General features: G+C 37.9%; 1 protein-coding gene across 2 annotated transcripts in view; it reads right to left on the bottom strand.

Moving 5' to 3' along the window:
- LOC149817103 (RING/U-box superfamily protein) overlaps positions 1-16756 on the bottom strand; it is a 139172-nt gene that overhangs the window by 55981 nt on the left and 66435 nt on the right. For both annotated transcript variants that reach the window (XM_089988110.1, XM_089988111.1), the window contains exons 8-9: positions 14124-14217; positions 8072-8182 (exon numbers count right to left, since the gene is read on the bottom strand). In XM_089988110.1, the coding sequence (XP_089844236.1) occupies positions 8072-8182; positions 14124-14217 (205 nt within the window). The remainder of the gene's footprint in view (positions 1-8071; positions 8183-14123; positions 14218-16756) is intronic.

Below are 16756 nucleotides of genomic sequence, written 5' to 3'. Positions count from 1 at the left end.
CACAACCCACAAATAACTCACAAATGCACAAAGGCATAAAAACAATGGAATCGATTTATTGAGAACTTGGGCTTTGACTCAAAGCCATAAAAAATACAAGGGGGTGAAACCCCTATTTATAACAACACAAGAGGAGCCTTGGAGGGGCCCCACTCATAGACGTTGGAGACCCTCCAACGGTCACAAATGTGACCGTTGGAGAGGGCCCAACGTCTATGCTAGTGGGCCCCCCAAGGTACCTTTTGGTACTTTACAAAAAGAAAAAGAAAAAGAAAGAAAAATAAAAATAAAAAAACAAATTACAATCACATTCATAAAAGGAATGTGCGTAAAATAAAGGAAAAGACTATTCTATCCCTACGGCTAGACAAAACAGAAATATATATTTTATATATATAATAAGTAGATACATATACATATATATTAATATATGTATATGTATTACCTTATATATATAAAATATATATATTACATTTGAATGATTAGGTATATAATTTAACACCCCCCCTCAAACTTAGGGCAGGATGACCGAGAGTTTGCTAAGAAGAAAGTTGAAGCGCGGAGCACACAAGGCTTTAGTGAAGAAGTCCGCCAATTGATATTTGGATGTGACATATGGTAGGTCAATGATTCCTTTGAGGTATGCCTCCCGAACGTAGTGACAATCCATCTCTATGTGTTTGGTCCGCTCATGAAAGGTGTGATTTTTAGCAATATAATTTGCACTTTTGTTGTTACAGCAAAGCTTGGTAGGCCCTTCAATAGTGATCCCCATGTCTTCCAACAACTGATGAATCCAGACAATTTCCATGGTAGTAGTCGCCATAGCACGATATTCTGCTTCAGTTGATGATAGAGACACCTTTTGCTGCTTCTTACATCTCCATGAGATTAATGAGTCTCCTAAGAATACACAAAAACCAGTGGTGGAGTGACGGTTATTTGGGTCACCTCCCCAATCAGAGTCAGTATATGCAATCAATCTTAACTCAGAAGAAGAAGACAGAAAAACTCCCTTATTAATAGTGTGTTTTAGGTATCTTACGACCCGTAAGATAGCACCCATGTGAACCGAAGTTGGTGCATGCTGAAATTGACTTGCCGTATGCACCACATGTGAGATATCTGGTCTGGTGATACTTAGGTACATCAACGATCCTACTAGTTGCCTGTAGGGAGTAGGATCGGAGAGGGGAACACCATTATCAATCTTCATTTTAGCTCCTACTATAGCAGGAGTTTCACAAACTTTATCATCTGTAATACCTGACCTGTCAATAATCTCAGATGCAAGCTTAGTTCGAGATAAAAAATATCCTCTATGAGAGTAAGCTACCTCAATACCCAAAAAGTAAGTTAAGAAGCTTAAGTCAGACATTTCAAACTTATCCTTTAAAATGGATTTTATGCTTTTAATCCCTTTAGAATCGCTCCCAGTTATAAGCATGTCATCCACATAAAGTAGTAGAATGACAATCCCTGCATTAGATTTTCTAAGAAACAAAGCAGTATCAGTAGAGCAGGATGAGAAATCATTTTCTAACATTATGGAGTTAAACCTATCACACCAAGCTTTGGGAGCTTGTTTTAAACCATAAAGTGCTTTCCGAAGACGAAGCACTTTTCCTTTAGGATACTCAATTCCAGGAAGAACATCCATATATACTTCTTCGTTTAAATCTTCGTTTAAATCTCCGTTTAAAAACGCATTCTTAACATCCATCTGATAGATATTCCATTTATTGATTGAAGCAACAGTTATAAGACATCGGACGGTGACCATTCGAGCAACAGGGGCAAAAGTCTCCTCATAATCAATCCCATATTTTTTACCATATCCTTTTGCAACTAAGCGGGCCTTATATCTCTCAAGAGACCCATCACTCTTAGTTTTGACTTTAAATACCCATCTACACCCTATTGCTTTCTTGTCTTTAGGAAGGTCTTGAAACTCCCAGGTCTTTGCTTTTTTTAGGGCTTCAAGTTCATTATTCATAGCAACTATCCATTCCGGGCATTTTCGTGCTTCCTCAAAGTCCCTAGGTTCTATGTATGAATGAATGGCGCTTAGACAGACTCTATATTTTGGTGAAAAAGACTCATATGAGATGAACCTAGAAGGAGGTCTTCTTGATCTTTCGGTCCTACGAAGATTTTCTTCACTTGGAGGGGTAGACTCACTATCATATCTTTCGAGGGCACTTCTAAAAGTACTCCTATTTATAGGATCTCTATGTGGTTCTTCATTGATGTGTTGATCAGAATGAGTTTCATCATTTTGATTTGTTTCATCATCACTAGTCTCATCATCTTCAGTTAATAAATCAAACAGAAAAGAATAGTCAATATTCTCGTCATTGGTTTCAAGTTTTTCGAAACCACTAACATTTTCCAAGAAGCTTACATTTCTGAAAACATATAGTTTATCACTCTTAACATCATAACAGCGAAAACCTTTATGAGTTTCAGAATAACCAAGAAAGGCACAAGGAATGGCCTTAGGAGAAAGTTTGTCATTTTTATCAGTAAGGACAAAACATTTACATCCAAAAACCCTTAACCTGCTATAATCAGGTTCTTTTTCATATAATTTTTCAAATGGGGAAATCTTGTTCAAGTTTTTAGATGGAAGTCTATTTATGAGATAGACAGAAGTAAGAGCGGCCTCCGCCCAAAGTTTTTTCGGAATATTTTGGGAAATGAGCAAAGTTCGTGTGGTTTCAATAATATGCCTATGTTTTCGTTCAGCCAACCCATTTTGTTGGGGGGTTTTGGGACAAGACTTTTGATGGAGAATTCCATAGTTTTCAAGATAGCTTTTGAATTCATTGGAAAGGTATTCACCACCCGAATCGGTTCTAAAAATTTTAAAATTTCCATTGAATTGATTTAAAACCATCATGTGAAATGTTTTAAATGTTGAAAAAACTTCATGTTTATGTTTAAGAAAATATATCCAACTAAACCTAGTGAAATCGTCCACAAAGATAACATAGTAAGAGAAACCTCCCTTGGATATCACCGGAGCCGGACCCCATACATCGGAGTGAACAATTTCAAAAGGTTTTGTTGTAAACATGGATCTTTGAGGAAAATGAAGACTTCTCATTTTTCCAAGAATACATTCATTACAAACAAAATTTTCATTACAAAGATGCTTAATAAAAGGCAAATAAGAGATTTTAACAATATTGGGATGACCCAATCTCTTATGCCATACATGAATATCTTTGTTTTGAACAACACTACAAAATTGATTCTTGGGAATTTTAAGAAATCAACATAGTAGAGGTCCCCTCTCCTAGAGCCTTCCCCAATCAATTTCCCGGACTGGCGATCCTGTATCCAACATTTATTAGAAGAGAATTTTATATCGCAACCATAGTCCGAGAGTTGATAAACGGAAAGTAAATTTAAATTTAGTTTTGGTATAAGACGAATTTTTGAGATAAAGAAGTCTTGTTTTTCAAAATTGCCCATTCCTTTAATTTCAAGAGGGGTTCCATCCGCCGTTGAGACAAAAGATGGAAGACAATTTTTAGAATAATCAGAAAGAAAACAATGGCTTGGAGTCAAATGAAACGAGGCACCGGAATCAAGTAACCAAGAGGTCTTACCAAGAGAGGAAGATGATGACATAGCGGCTCCAGAAATGCCTCCTTTGAGAAGAGGTTGAAGAGCATCCACAATTTGATGAAGCGAAAGAGGTTCATTTGAAGTTGAAGGCCGTTCCTCCGATTGGGATGCTAAAGCCGCGGCAAGAAATTTCTTCCATTTGGGACAATTGGGTTTGATATGTCCCGGTTCTTTAAAAAAATGGCAAGTTAATTTGCTATAATCTCTCTTGCCATATCGATCATTTTGCCCTTGATTTTTGAAATGGGGCGGTTTGTAGGTCTTCAAATTATTTTCGGGTCTTGACACGGCATTAACCACTTCATAGTCACTTTGAGAAGGTGTAGCAAGAATGCTTGGGTTATTTTTACTAATCCCCATACGTGTTTCCTCACCACTTAGCTTGGTGATGACATCTTCAATAGATGGGGAGGTGAAAGCCGATAGAAGAGAGGACCAAATTTGCTCAAATTCGGGTCTAAGACCATTTAGGAAGTTGAAAAATCGATCTTCCTCTAGTTGTTTGTGCCTTAATTCAATAGCTTCTCCGCTCCATTTTTGTTCGAGCATGACAAGCTCGTCCCAAATAGATGACAATTCAGCAAAATATTCCCGAATAGATAAATCATTTTGTTGAAGAGTCAAAGCTTTCTTTTGGAGGTAGTATTTGTGAGACAAGTCCCTTGAAGTATACATTTTTTCAAGGTGCAACCAAGCTTCGGAGGCCCTTTTAAACTTAATGATGTTGACATTGATCTTGGTTTCTACGGACGAAAAAATCCAAGACAATATTTTGAAGTTCTTCATTTCCCACTCATCATGCCTTTTGGAATATTCTTCTAAGGCCTTTTGTCTATCTTCTCCTTCAAAAATCTTAATTTCCCCTTTCTCTATAATAGAAAGCTTGGGTTCGGGTTCCGATATGGAACCTTGAACGTAACCCCAAAGGCCTTTCCCTTTGATATGGGCTTCCATATTGCCGGCCCAAACATGGTAGTTCGAACCACTAAGTTTAAACCCAAGGGAGAAATGGGAGTCTTTTTCACCCATTAGAGAGAAGAGAAAATGGAAAATAATGCGTACCTTAACGGATTTTCAACATTTTCTTGACAAAAGTTGCTTCTAAAATATTGTCCGAAGTAAATGCTTCACTCAAAAACTTTACTAGCTTGAGGGCACGTTTTTCGAGGTGCTTCACAAGAGACGAGATGCACGATCCTCTTTCTTCTAATGAGGCTCTGATACCAAGTGAAAGTATCTCCAATAAGATACTAATATCAAGACCTTAATATTCTTGATATTAAACCCACCACGAAAGCACAATAAGAACACTTGTGCACAAAAAGCACAACCCACAAATAACTCACAAATGCACAAGGCATAAAAACAATGGAATCGATTTATTGAGAACTTGGGCTTTGACTCAAAGCCATAAAAAATACAAGGGGGTGAAACCCCTATTTATAACAACACAAGAGGAGCCTTGGAGAGGCCCCACTCATAGACGTTGGAGCCCTTCCAACGGTCACAAATGTGACCGTTGGAGAGGGCCCAACGTCTATGCTAGTGGGCCCCCCAAGGTACCTTTTGGTACTTTACAAAAAGAAAAAGAAAGAAAAAGAAAAATAAAAAAACAAATTACAATCACATTCATAAAAGGAATGTGCGTAAAATAGAGGAAAAGACTATTCTATCCCTACGGCTAGACAAAACAGAAATATATATTTTATATATATAATAAGTAGATACATATACATATATATTAATATATGTATATGTATTACCTTATATATATAAAAATATATATATTACATTTGAATGATTAGGTATATAATTTAACAGCGACCTCCTCCGACAACCCCAGGTAACCCTAACCCCTCTGTCTCCTCCTCTCTCCCCCGACCCACTCTCCTTGCGTCTGCCGAGTAGCGGCCACCGGCGACACTCGCACGTTGGCGACCCTCCCTCCGGCAACCTCCCAGTACACACCGTCTTCTTCCCTTTCTTTCTCGTTGACTCAGCAGGAGAGGGGTTGAGCCCCCTCCCAGCTCCCTTTGATGGCGGGGGAGGGGTCGAGCCCCCTCCCTGCGTTTCCTTCAGGTAGGGGAGGGGCTGAGCCCTCCTTGTGCTCCCTGCGGCCAAGGGAGGGGTTGAACCCCCCTCCTTGCACCACCTTTAGCAGGGGAGGGGCCCAGCCTCCTCCCTGCTCCCTTTGACGGCATGGAATGGCCGTCCGGCAGGGGCTTTAGCCCCTGCCACTTTGCCGACAAGGGTAAAACCCCTGCCGCCTGTGAAAAGGGTCTTGGCAGGGGGTTTTGGGGCTCTTGTCTGCCCTTTTGTTTTCACCAGGGAGGGTCGAGACCCCTCCCTGTCTCCTTTTTTATTACGCAGGGGAGGGTTCGATCATCCCTACCTCTGTTTGTTTCGGGGAGAGGCTCGAGCCCTCCCTGCCTTCGAGCTATACAGGGGGAGGGGTCGAGCCCCTCCCTGCTTGTTTATTGCGCAGGGAAGGGGTCGGCTCCCTCCCTGTTTCGCTGGGGAGGAGCCGAGACCCCTTTCCTCCCTTGGTTTGGGCAGGGGAGGGACTGAGCCCCCCTCCCTGCACCCTCTTCTTTAGGGCAGGGGCATCGCCCTTGCCATCGCCAATTTTCGACAGGCAGGAGCGAAGCTCCCTACCTCTGTACTTTCTGACAGGCAAGGGCGAAGCCCCTGACCCTGTTTCTTGCACGTAAAGAAGGTTTGTCGAGGGCACGCTGCCCCTGCCTCTGCTTCTTTCATGTCAGGACAGCAATAACGCCCCTGTCCTCTCTACTTTTCTGATTGAGATAGCATGTTGACGTCTCGCTTTTGCAGCTCGTACGACGGATCCCGCTCGCGCCCCGCGACCCGAGCCGTCCATCGCTTACACCCGCAGATGCCAGCAATCTCGCAACTCCCCAAGGTAGGGAAAGATTGCACTGAGGACTTGGACAATTGAATTGAGTTCAATTAACTAAAAAGGACAATTAAATAAATATATATGCATATATATATTTATACGAGTACGCATTTAACTCAGGGATGCGGTTTCGTGATCCTTGTTCTTTACTTTCTGTCATGCCTTTACTTTGTCGTCGCGCTTTGCGCCCAAGCTCTTGCTTTTGCAAATGTTTCGTTATTGCCTTGCCATTGTAGATGACGCTCAAGTTTTCGCTCATTGCATGTTCTATAAAAGACATCCTCGTGGAGGATGCAAAAGCCGTTTACCACTCTCCCTCTTGCGACAAGAGTTGAGTCAGGAGCTTAACGATACATCCTCCTCTAAGAAGAGGGATCCCTAGCAGGGATCCTGGCTTTTCGAGTGAGCAGTCCTGCAAAGTAGACTTGAGAATTTAGGGAGCTGCGCAAAAGCATCAAAAACTGCCCAAATCGAAGTATTTGAAAGGATGTGATTGGTTGGTTTTGTTTGTCTATTCGACATATCTCGGGTAACCCCAAATTGGGGCTTGAGCGAACTTCTTAGCGGGGGTTCTATTGAGAAACCTGTATCCCGTTCATCGAGGCTGATATCAAGTCATGCGAGACATGTAGATACCACGATAGCGGATGAGATTCTAGAAAATTGCATGCCAAATGTTGGCACAAGCTGTTGGCTATTTCAAAAGATAAATAATGACAAAAGTAAAGTTTGAGAAATTGGAATTTTTATAATTTGCTTTCAATGATTGTCATGTTCTGCTCTCTCAAAACCAATACATGGATATAGAAAAAGAGTCATTTTAAATTTGAATTAAAGAAGCAAAACATTGAAGAGATAAAGAACTCAAAAGAAACTTTAACATTTTCAGGGAAAAAACAAAACAAGAATAACAAAAAAAGAGGCCAACAAAAATTAATAAAAGAATGATTTCACAAAATAATCAGATGACAAAGATGGCTTTTCTGGAATAAAAAGTTTTTTAGAAACATGTTTCTTGTTTGATGTTATGAAGAAACAAAAGATCAAGTTTACTGTTAGAGTTTAATACATTCTAATAAAACATGGTAGAGGAAAGAACATTTTGAAATCAGCAAACAACCAACCAAGAACGGAAAAAAAGAAGATCAAATGAAAAAAAGAAATTCACACCATTATTGAAAATGAAAAGGAACATGCTAGCACATGAACATGAGAGAGCTACTACAGGAAGATTTACATAGTTACTTGTATTTGCTGATACATTAGCTGCAAACTTGCAGTTTGTTAAACAGAAAGAAGGCAGCTAAGGGGAAACACTATAACAATTTCATCCCTTCGAGTTTCTTCAGACATCTTCCCATTAATTTCATCATACAACTACAAATAGAAGTTCAACATCAAATTTACTTGAAACAAAAGTAACAGAAAATCTTGAGATGCTAACTTTTATCTTAATAATGATGTGGATAACAAAACTAAGCAACAGAAAATCTTGAGATGCTAGCACTATAATCTTACAATGTTGTGGAACATCAATGTCAGGTCTTGATGGCATCATGTGCCCACATCCATGGCACTGTATATGGACAGTATTCTCATTGCATCTAAATCTGCCAAATCCATTATCAGCTGCATGAAACCAAAACTTTGTTGAATTCCTCAACAAAAAAAGCTTAAAATGTAGGGTTCATACCTGGTTATTTAACATCATTTAAATAAGCTCATTACAAACTTTAAAAACTCTTCACATGGTGAAAGTTGTAAATACACAGACATGAACAAACACACAGATACATGCACACATGCACATATTCATTTCATAAATACATGAACCCTCAAAAGTGTTAAAGGAAATACTGCCATTATATTTATTGAGGGTATTTTTGATATTTTTCATTCATATATTTGTTTGTACTTTTTATTACAACTAGGAATAAAATAGCCATTATCCTTTTTGTATATAATGTCCAGCAGCAGTAGTCTTTTAATTTTTTCTCAGAAGAAAAACTGATATTTCATTAAAACATGAGTGATAAGAAACAGTAGTAGTCATTTCTATCCCTTTATTGTTGCACATACTTCATCAATTAGAATATGAGTGAGACTCTCTACCACACGCTAGTTGTCATTTAATGCTAGCAAAGGTATAGGCCTCGCTTAACGGTTCTACCTCATAAACCACAACTGTAGAACAATGAATTGATCACCTATTGGTTGAATGTTCTTATGCTCGATGATGGTACATAAATGTGGGGTGAACTATCACTAGTTGAGGAGACTTGCCTCAAGACAATGACAACAGAAAGTGGAATTGCTAGTGAGTCAGTTCTTGCAGCTGTCTGGCTGGCTGGATGCTTCTATTTAATCTAGTTCTCTACCTTCCTTTCTTGGAGGAGGTATATTGGAGGTTTATACCCTATCATGTCATTACTGCAGGGAGTGGAACACATGAAATATAAACGGCCAAGAAGAAAAGGCCTAGGCACTATTGCATTTTCTTTTCTTTTTATCAAGTTATAGCACTACCACAGCCTCAATGCTGTCCCCTACTCCTTTTGTAATATCGTGTGTTTTTCCATGATTTATAACTTCGAAATTTTTTGAAAATTTGGCTTAAGTATTTAATGATATGATAAAAATCGTGGAAAATATCCTTAAATATAGGTGACATCAGCTGGGTCTGACAAGACCTAGTTGAGCCAATTCTTATGTGAGAAAATTTTTGTTTTTAACCTTTAAATTAGAGAAAAATTCAGGTTAAATTCAAGCGAAATTCGGAGGCAAAAATCAGGAAAGTATACCATTAGATGTGTCTCGTAATTTTGAGAACGTTGGTACTTTGTTTTTCTGAAATCGATTTACGGTTGGCCCAAAAATTGCGTTTTTCAAAAATGACCCGCTTCTATTTTTACCTTTTTCTGGATTGGATCGGACTGGATCCGCTCTGTTTGATCCAAGTTAACATGGATCTGGACCCAGTCCAAGAATTCATATTGACTAGGATCTAGTCTAGGTTGGATCCACATGGATTTGGTAGATCTAAAATCCATCCATGGCAATTTTAAAACTATTTTGAATTTAAAGTTTAAAAGCAACTTTAAAATATAATAATGATGAGGTAGAGTTCTATTTGGGGTAGAACTCTACCCCCAGAACCCCTTTGAAATATTCTTTGAGAATATAAATTTAAATAAAATAAAAGAGATAATATCTAGATGGATAAGGATGGTAGAAGGTAGAATTCTACATATGGTAGAACTCTACCCATATGAGAGGCCTCTAGAGGGGACATCACCCCCTCTCTAGAAGTCCTAAAAAAAAATTATATAAGGGGTCTAACTCGTCTCTCTCTAGATCTCGTTTTCTAGAGACAGAGAGAGCGAGAAAAGAAAGAGAGAAAGAAAGGAAAGGAAGAAAAGAAAAGAAAAGAAGAAGAAGAAGAAGAAGAGGGAGGAGAGGAGGAGATCCATCATTCTCATCAAACATCCGACGCTTTTTCGATCTTTATCCGCATCCGATCTAAGGTACATGTTCCTCTCTAGATTCAAACGGGAAGAAACAATTTTAAATCTAATTCATGTGTAAGTTTAGATGGAAAGAGGGAAATCGGATTCAAAGAATATATATATAAAGTGATGATTTCAAGCATATATATACATATATATGATTAACTCCTAAGATTTTTTATTTCCCTAAAGTACCAAATCCTGAAAATACCTATGTTAGTGATAGATGTCGCTTTTCTTGATTTGATGAGAGCAAGGGTTGACGATATTCATGTTATATATATATATAATCATGCTGCTAGAATTATTTCTGGATTTCAAAATCTGCTGAATATATATCTATATATATATATATATATTTGGTCCTGCCGATTTTAGCATATTCTTGATTTTATTGTTCATCTTCAAAATAAAGTAGATATGCATAGACTGGATCAGTTTTACCTATATGTTTATGTTGCTGACAGCAATTGACCAGATCGCTGATGTACTGCTGGAGCAATCTTATCAGACTGCTGTCAGGCGCAGGGGTGCAATATGATCAGATCGGAACCCTGTGTGGGTGCAGTCTGGTCAGACATGCCATGATAGTGCAGGCTGATCAAACTTGTTGTATATATATATATATATATTATGATGATTATTAAAACTGATTATGTATTTTTGATAATGGTATGCCGTTTTGCCTACCTGTTATTTTGGTGGGTTGTCATCAAATCTGATTTCGGTCAATGTATTGACTGATATCAGGTTTGATTACAAGTGATTTTGGTGGGCTGTCATCAAATCTGATTTCTGCAGTCAATACATTGACTGATATCATATTTGATTACAAGTGTTTTTGGTGGGCTATCATCAAATCTGATTTTTGTCATTGTATTAACTAATATCAAAATTGATTACAAGTGTTTTTGGTGGGCTGTTATAAACTCTAATTTATGTTATTGTATTTATTGATATCAAATTTGGTTACAAGGATTCTTATGGACTGTTATCAAACATGTTTACATGTCAGTTTGAAGACTGTCATCAAATTCATGAACATGCTGAATTTGTTGATGGTTATAAAATCGGATTTTCATGTACTGTATTGACTGTCATAAGCTATGATTCTTGTTATCAAATCTGACTTTATAATGACTGTTAGCAGGCTGATTTTGCACTGTTTTAATGATGTTATGTTGTTGGACATCAAAACTGTTTTGATGGTGTTATGTTGATAGTCATCAAATATGATCTTATGCAGATATGTTAACTGTCATTGGACTTGTATATATATTTCTTTATTTGACTAACAGCAATTCTGAATTTTTGATAAAGTTCCGGACTGTTATCGGCTGCATATGGATGGGTTTTTATGAGTTGTTTGGGCAGCACAGTGGTGCACAATTGTGCAGAACTAACTCGTTGTTCACAGCATGTTGCTGTGCGTATTTCTGGAGCAGCAACATCCTGCCGACAGCATGTTGTTGTGCACATTATGTTGAGCGGGATTATGCTTTGAAAAAAAATACCAGATTTTGCCGATATGGGTGCAGTGTACAATCTGATTAGATTTGGGCATTTTTGTGTACATGCAATCTGATCGGATTTGACACTGATTTCGCATGTGTAATCTGATCAGATTGTCGAATGGTGCATTATGTGCAATCTGATCAGATTTGATAGAACGTGTGCATGAGCACTCTAATCAGTTTTGCCAATGAGTTTGATATGCAATTTGATCAAATTTTCTATTGTGCCAAGTATGTTGTTTCTGAACAGTTTGGTCATGTTCAAACCTGCATTCATGTGAACTGCAGGGTGATATATGTTTTGGATTTGATTGTTCATGTTTATGCATTCAATTACTATGTTGCAAATGTGCATATCATATGCATGAAAATTCTCAAGTTATTTTAATGTTTGCACAAATATGATCATGTGCATGTTTGGGTGTTTATGCATGAAAGGGATCATGATAATGTGTATCGTAAGCATCTCTTCGCATGCGTATGCAATTGGCTTCATGTGCATTCATGTGATGTGATTTAATGTGCATTGTGGATATGTTTTGAAATAAAGTGTATTGCGTGTTCACTAAAATTTTATAATAGATACATAAATCACTTTGAGATGCTTTTGTGGTTAGATGTGAACCACTGCCGCCGTGTGGGTCAGGAGCAGGTGTTGCTCAAATGTTGTTGATTTTAATTTATGCATTGCAGAATTTATTTATGAAAATTATTGGTTTTCCAAAAATTAATTGCATTATTAAAAATGTAGCGGGTCAGGGCCTGAGAATAGTTTTGCATATGGATTTGCAAAACGGTTCTTGTGTAAATAACTTGAAATTTATTTAAAATGGTAAAAGAGACCAAACAGTGTAATTAATCTCTTCCTTGATGTCCTTTCCACTGTGTGAGAATCTTGGATGACGACTTTGGAAAAACTGCGAGGATACTAAAACTCTGTGTGCAATTGTACCCCTGAACCCAATATGGTAGTCCAACTCTCGACCACGATTTTAGGGAGATTCAACCACTTTGCCTAAGGGTAGTGTTGTTGACTCAAATATAGTTATTGATATACCAAAAAAGTAGCGTCAATGGTTGTGAATTTCCATTAATGTCCCAGCAGTAGGTGAAGATTCCTAATGTTCTGGTGGAAGGTGAGGATTTCTGATATCGGTCGAGGAACAAGTGTGGAACCTGCTAATAAAATAAAAATTGTGTGTTAAGCTACAACTGGGAACCTAACTTGGACTTCGAGAATGTTGTGTCTGTTTTAAGTATTCGCAAGTTTAAAGGAAAATGAAAACTATATTTGTGTGCAATTAATAAGGATATGCATGCAAAAGTAACTCTGATAAATAACTTAATAAGTTATTCATGTATATACATTGAATCATGCATATTTACGGTTCAACATTAGTTCATACATTCATGCTTATTTTGCTTCGCATGATGATTGTTATTGCATGATACTTGTTTAAATGCTTGAATGGTAAGTTGATTATGAAACTTGTAATATTCCTCTAAAATTATGCATAAATTTGGTTTATGTTATTTCTTTTCTATTTGAATTTTTAAAGGAATTTGTACAAAGGAATTTAGTTCTTACCTGTTTTAAAAAACTGTTTTATAGGACCGGGTGCTCAGTGATGGGGCGACTTGCTAGCTGGAGACTGTGAGTCCAGTGACTAGTTTTGGGTTCTTTGATAGAGTGGCTCCTTAACATAGATAATTTTCTATTATTTTAGCTTATATGACATTTATTCAATTGATTAATAAAGTTAATTATTCTTCGTTGATTCAATGCACTATCTGTTGTGGTTTAGTATATATTAAATTTGTGAGACCTCGAATCCTTAGGTTTTGTTTTCGCATTTGTTTTAAAAAAAAATCACTATTTTTACAAGGATTAGTTGGGATCGTTACACCTCTAGTATTGGCGCAGTCACTAGATTCAATAATATCTATGGTTGGAAATTTGTGTGTGTGCATGCATGTGTATTTCTCACTTGATAATGCTCCTCCCTTGAAACTTGAGAAAGTTTGGTCACAGGACCGAACCTGCGACTTTCTCAAGTGTGATGGCTTATGCCACCTGTGACCAAAGCAAATGTGGCCCTAGGAGTTGGTATTTAAGATTGAGGGCATGTTTGCTTTGGTTAGAGGTGGTGATGAACAATCAAGCTGAGAGAATAAAAGTTGTTTGTTGATAAGAAGGTCAATCTTGTGACCAACTTTCACAAGATTCAAGGCAAAAACAATCACAGCTCACAATCACAATTGTAACTTGTACTTATTTTCATGTTTCACTAACCTTGAGAAAGTGTTGTGATTCTAATTTACAATCACAGTATCTTGAGAAATTAGACTGACACGACATTGCAAACATGCCCTAAGATCTTACAAAATTTGAAAATTTTCTCTACTTGTCAACGTAAACAACATAATAAAAACATATATATAGAACTTGTCCGCTGCATTCAATTGGCAGCAAAGACACTCAAAATTGTTAATCTTGATGACAAGAAAACTTGGATTCCAGGGACATAGTGCTAATGATATTGTAATTACCACATTGGGGGCACTGTTGAAAATAAGCAGAAATATCACTTGCAGGAAGAGAAGCTGGTTCCGCATGAGCTCTAAATCGCTGTGACTTTATAACCTAAGAATGTAGAATGCATGTATAACATCATACAACTAGAAGTCAGATGAACATGAAGCTTGAAAATCAGAAAAAAATTTATCCTAAAATCACGCATGAAAGCTGAAAGCTATTGACTGAAAAGGTAGCAAGAATGGAAATGGTAAAGAAAATGTCAAATCTATTCAATGTGTCCACTGCAAATATCACATTTTACTTCTTCCAACAACCAAAGACAATTTTTTGGTGACTATAACAAGAGTTCTCACATTGGGTCTGATGCTTGCCTAACTGTTTACATTATTATTAGTAAAATTAACGGACAAAGCCCTTTACTATTGGACAAGATCAGGGATCACAAGTGATTCTCTTCACCATTTGTCTGATGCTCATGGTTCATCATTATTCACCTAGATTTTTCATGGGATCAGAGCTAGAAAATTTGAGAATGATATTCACGTTTGAGCTTCTTGATCTTTCTAACTCAATTCATTTCTTAAGACTAGACTTGTTCTATCCTATTTTTTCCATCCTTTTCTCATCAATATATCGTGTTTTATTGTTTCCTTCTTTCTCTTTCTTCTTCATCCTGATTTCTCCATATCCTCATTCTTGCTTTGTCATTTCATCTCTCTCTCTCTCTCTCTCACACACACACACACACACACACACACACACACACACACACACACACACAGACACCATATCCACACACACACACATAACCATAGAAGAATGGCTGAAAATGACCTTTATGCATCTCAAAAATGAATAAGAATGAGCCATCATGTTTGATCAAACATTGACTGCTTCTAAAACAGGAAAACAGGTCAGCTCCTGACTGAAAACTGGTTTGACCTGTACCTGAACATACCAGCACTCACACCTGTGTGGTACCATGTAGACTGTAGACACGGGCATGGGGGCATCCAAGAAGTACCCATGTTACATAGTCTTCTCTTTATTCCTTTCTTCTTCTGTTATTTTTCCGGATTCTCCTTTTCTCCTCCTTTCCTTCTCTTTCTCAACAGGCTAAACTTCTAAGATTAGTCTTAACATTGTTGACATCGAGATTTCAGAACAATATCTCTTTGTTGTTCAGCAAGTTATTTCATCCATTTGTTATTCTTCTAATATCATGTTTCCAATGTTAATTAACCCTTTGAATCTTCATGGTATGGAAAGGAACCATAGTTGTTTACATTTGATATATTTAATGAAACTCCCAAGTCGTTTAAATGGGACTCCACCACCTGAAACCAAGGTTGTTAAATGCGATAAGGCGAAGCGAGGCGTTGAGCCTGCGCTTCGCCTTTGAGGCGTACGCCTCTCACAACGTGAGACTCTCAAGCAAGGTTGTAAATGCGATGAGGCGAAGCGAGGCGTTGAGCCTGCGCTTCGCCTCTGAGGCGTACGCCTCTCACAACACTGCCTGAAACACTAATCAAGAATAAGATGACTACAGAAGAAGCCATGAAGAGAACTACGACTCAACATCCAGCATATAAGATTAGACTCTTAAGGACCAACCGTTGGTTGGGTAGATTATTGCAGCCTTTGAAAGGAAATTCTGGCATAGGTTATTGAAATATCTAATACTGCAGACTTACTAACAAAAATCATTTAAATTTTATACACATCTCCCAAGCTAATGTGATGCACATGATAAAAGTTTTTTTTGAACTGCAAAAGGAAAACGAGTTTGTTTCAGAATAGATGACTAAAATCAAAGGCACATGTGATTAATCTACAATGGTCAGCAATAGTGGAGGGTCTGGATATGTATATGGCCCATATTTTAATAGGATGTTGAGTTTGGGAGAATTCAATGTATTTGGGCAGATGTCCAAGTAGGGTGATGGATCGGGCAATCAAAGGATCCAGATCCACATTGTAGTTTGCAATTTCAAACACCAACTGACAGGCCCTAACTAGGATCTCCCAAAATATACTCAATGTGACTCTCAAAAGAGTATGCAACCCGATTGGACTCCAAGTAGGTAGCTTCAAGTTCAAATTGTCTTAACTTGGTTTTTCCTTGGAGTTTGTCCCTTCAAGTTCTTCAAAATCCTCAATTCCCCTTCAAAGACACTCATACAGACACTTTCCAACTCAACTGAGCTGCATATATTCTCATTACAACTCAAAATGGCTCAAAAGTACAAAGATCAAACACTTGGCGAACTACACTTGGCGAACTCTACAAGTGTTCTGTCAACATATTACAGCCTTGTTTCTGGAGACAACTTTGCAATGTTACAAAATACAAAATACGAGTCTGAGCCTCAAACTTTACAGATATAATCTCTGATATACCGAGAACACACACACACCAAAAATTACTCATAGACTCGACATGGACACCGAGATACAAGGCCGCAAAGTATGCCGAAAAATATGAGTGTGCACTCTGCAGAAACAAAACAATTCTGACCGGTGCCAGAAAATGCTAAGCTAGCACTTCAACCACAACACCTCTGATCAAGCGCAACCCATACGCACACTCCAGACATCCCAAGGAACTCCCACTAGCATGCACTCGTCGGATAATGCACGGATT

This window comes from Nuphar pumila, chromosome 14, assembly GCF_984573655.1.
Source record: "Nuphar pumila chromosome 14, dmNupPumi1.hap1.1, whole genome shotgun sequence".
Taxonomy (NCBI): domain Eukaryota; kingdom Viridiplantae; phylum Streptophyta; class Magnoliopsida; order Nymphaeales; family Nymphaeaceae; genus Nuphar; species Nuphar pumila.
The sequence above is the reverse complement of the archived record's forward strand: the minus strand, read 5'-3'. Positions and strand labels throughout refer to the sequence as shown.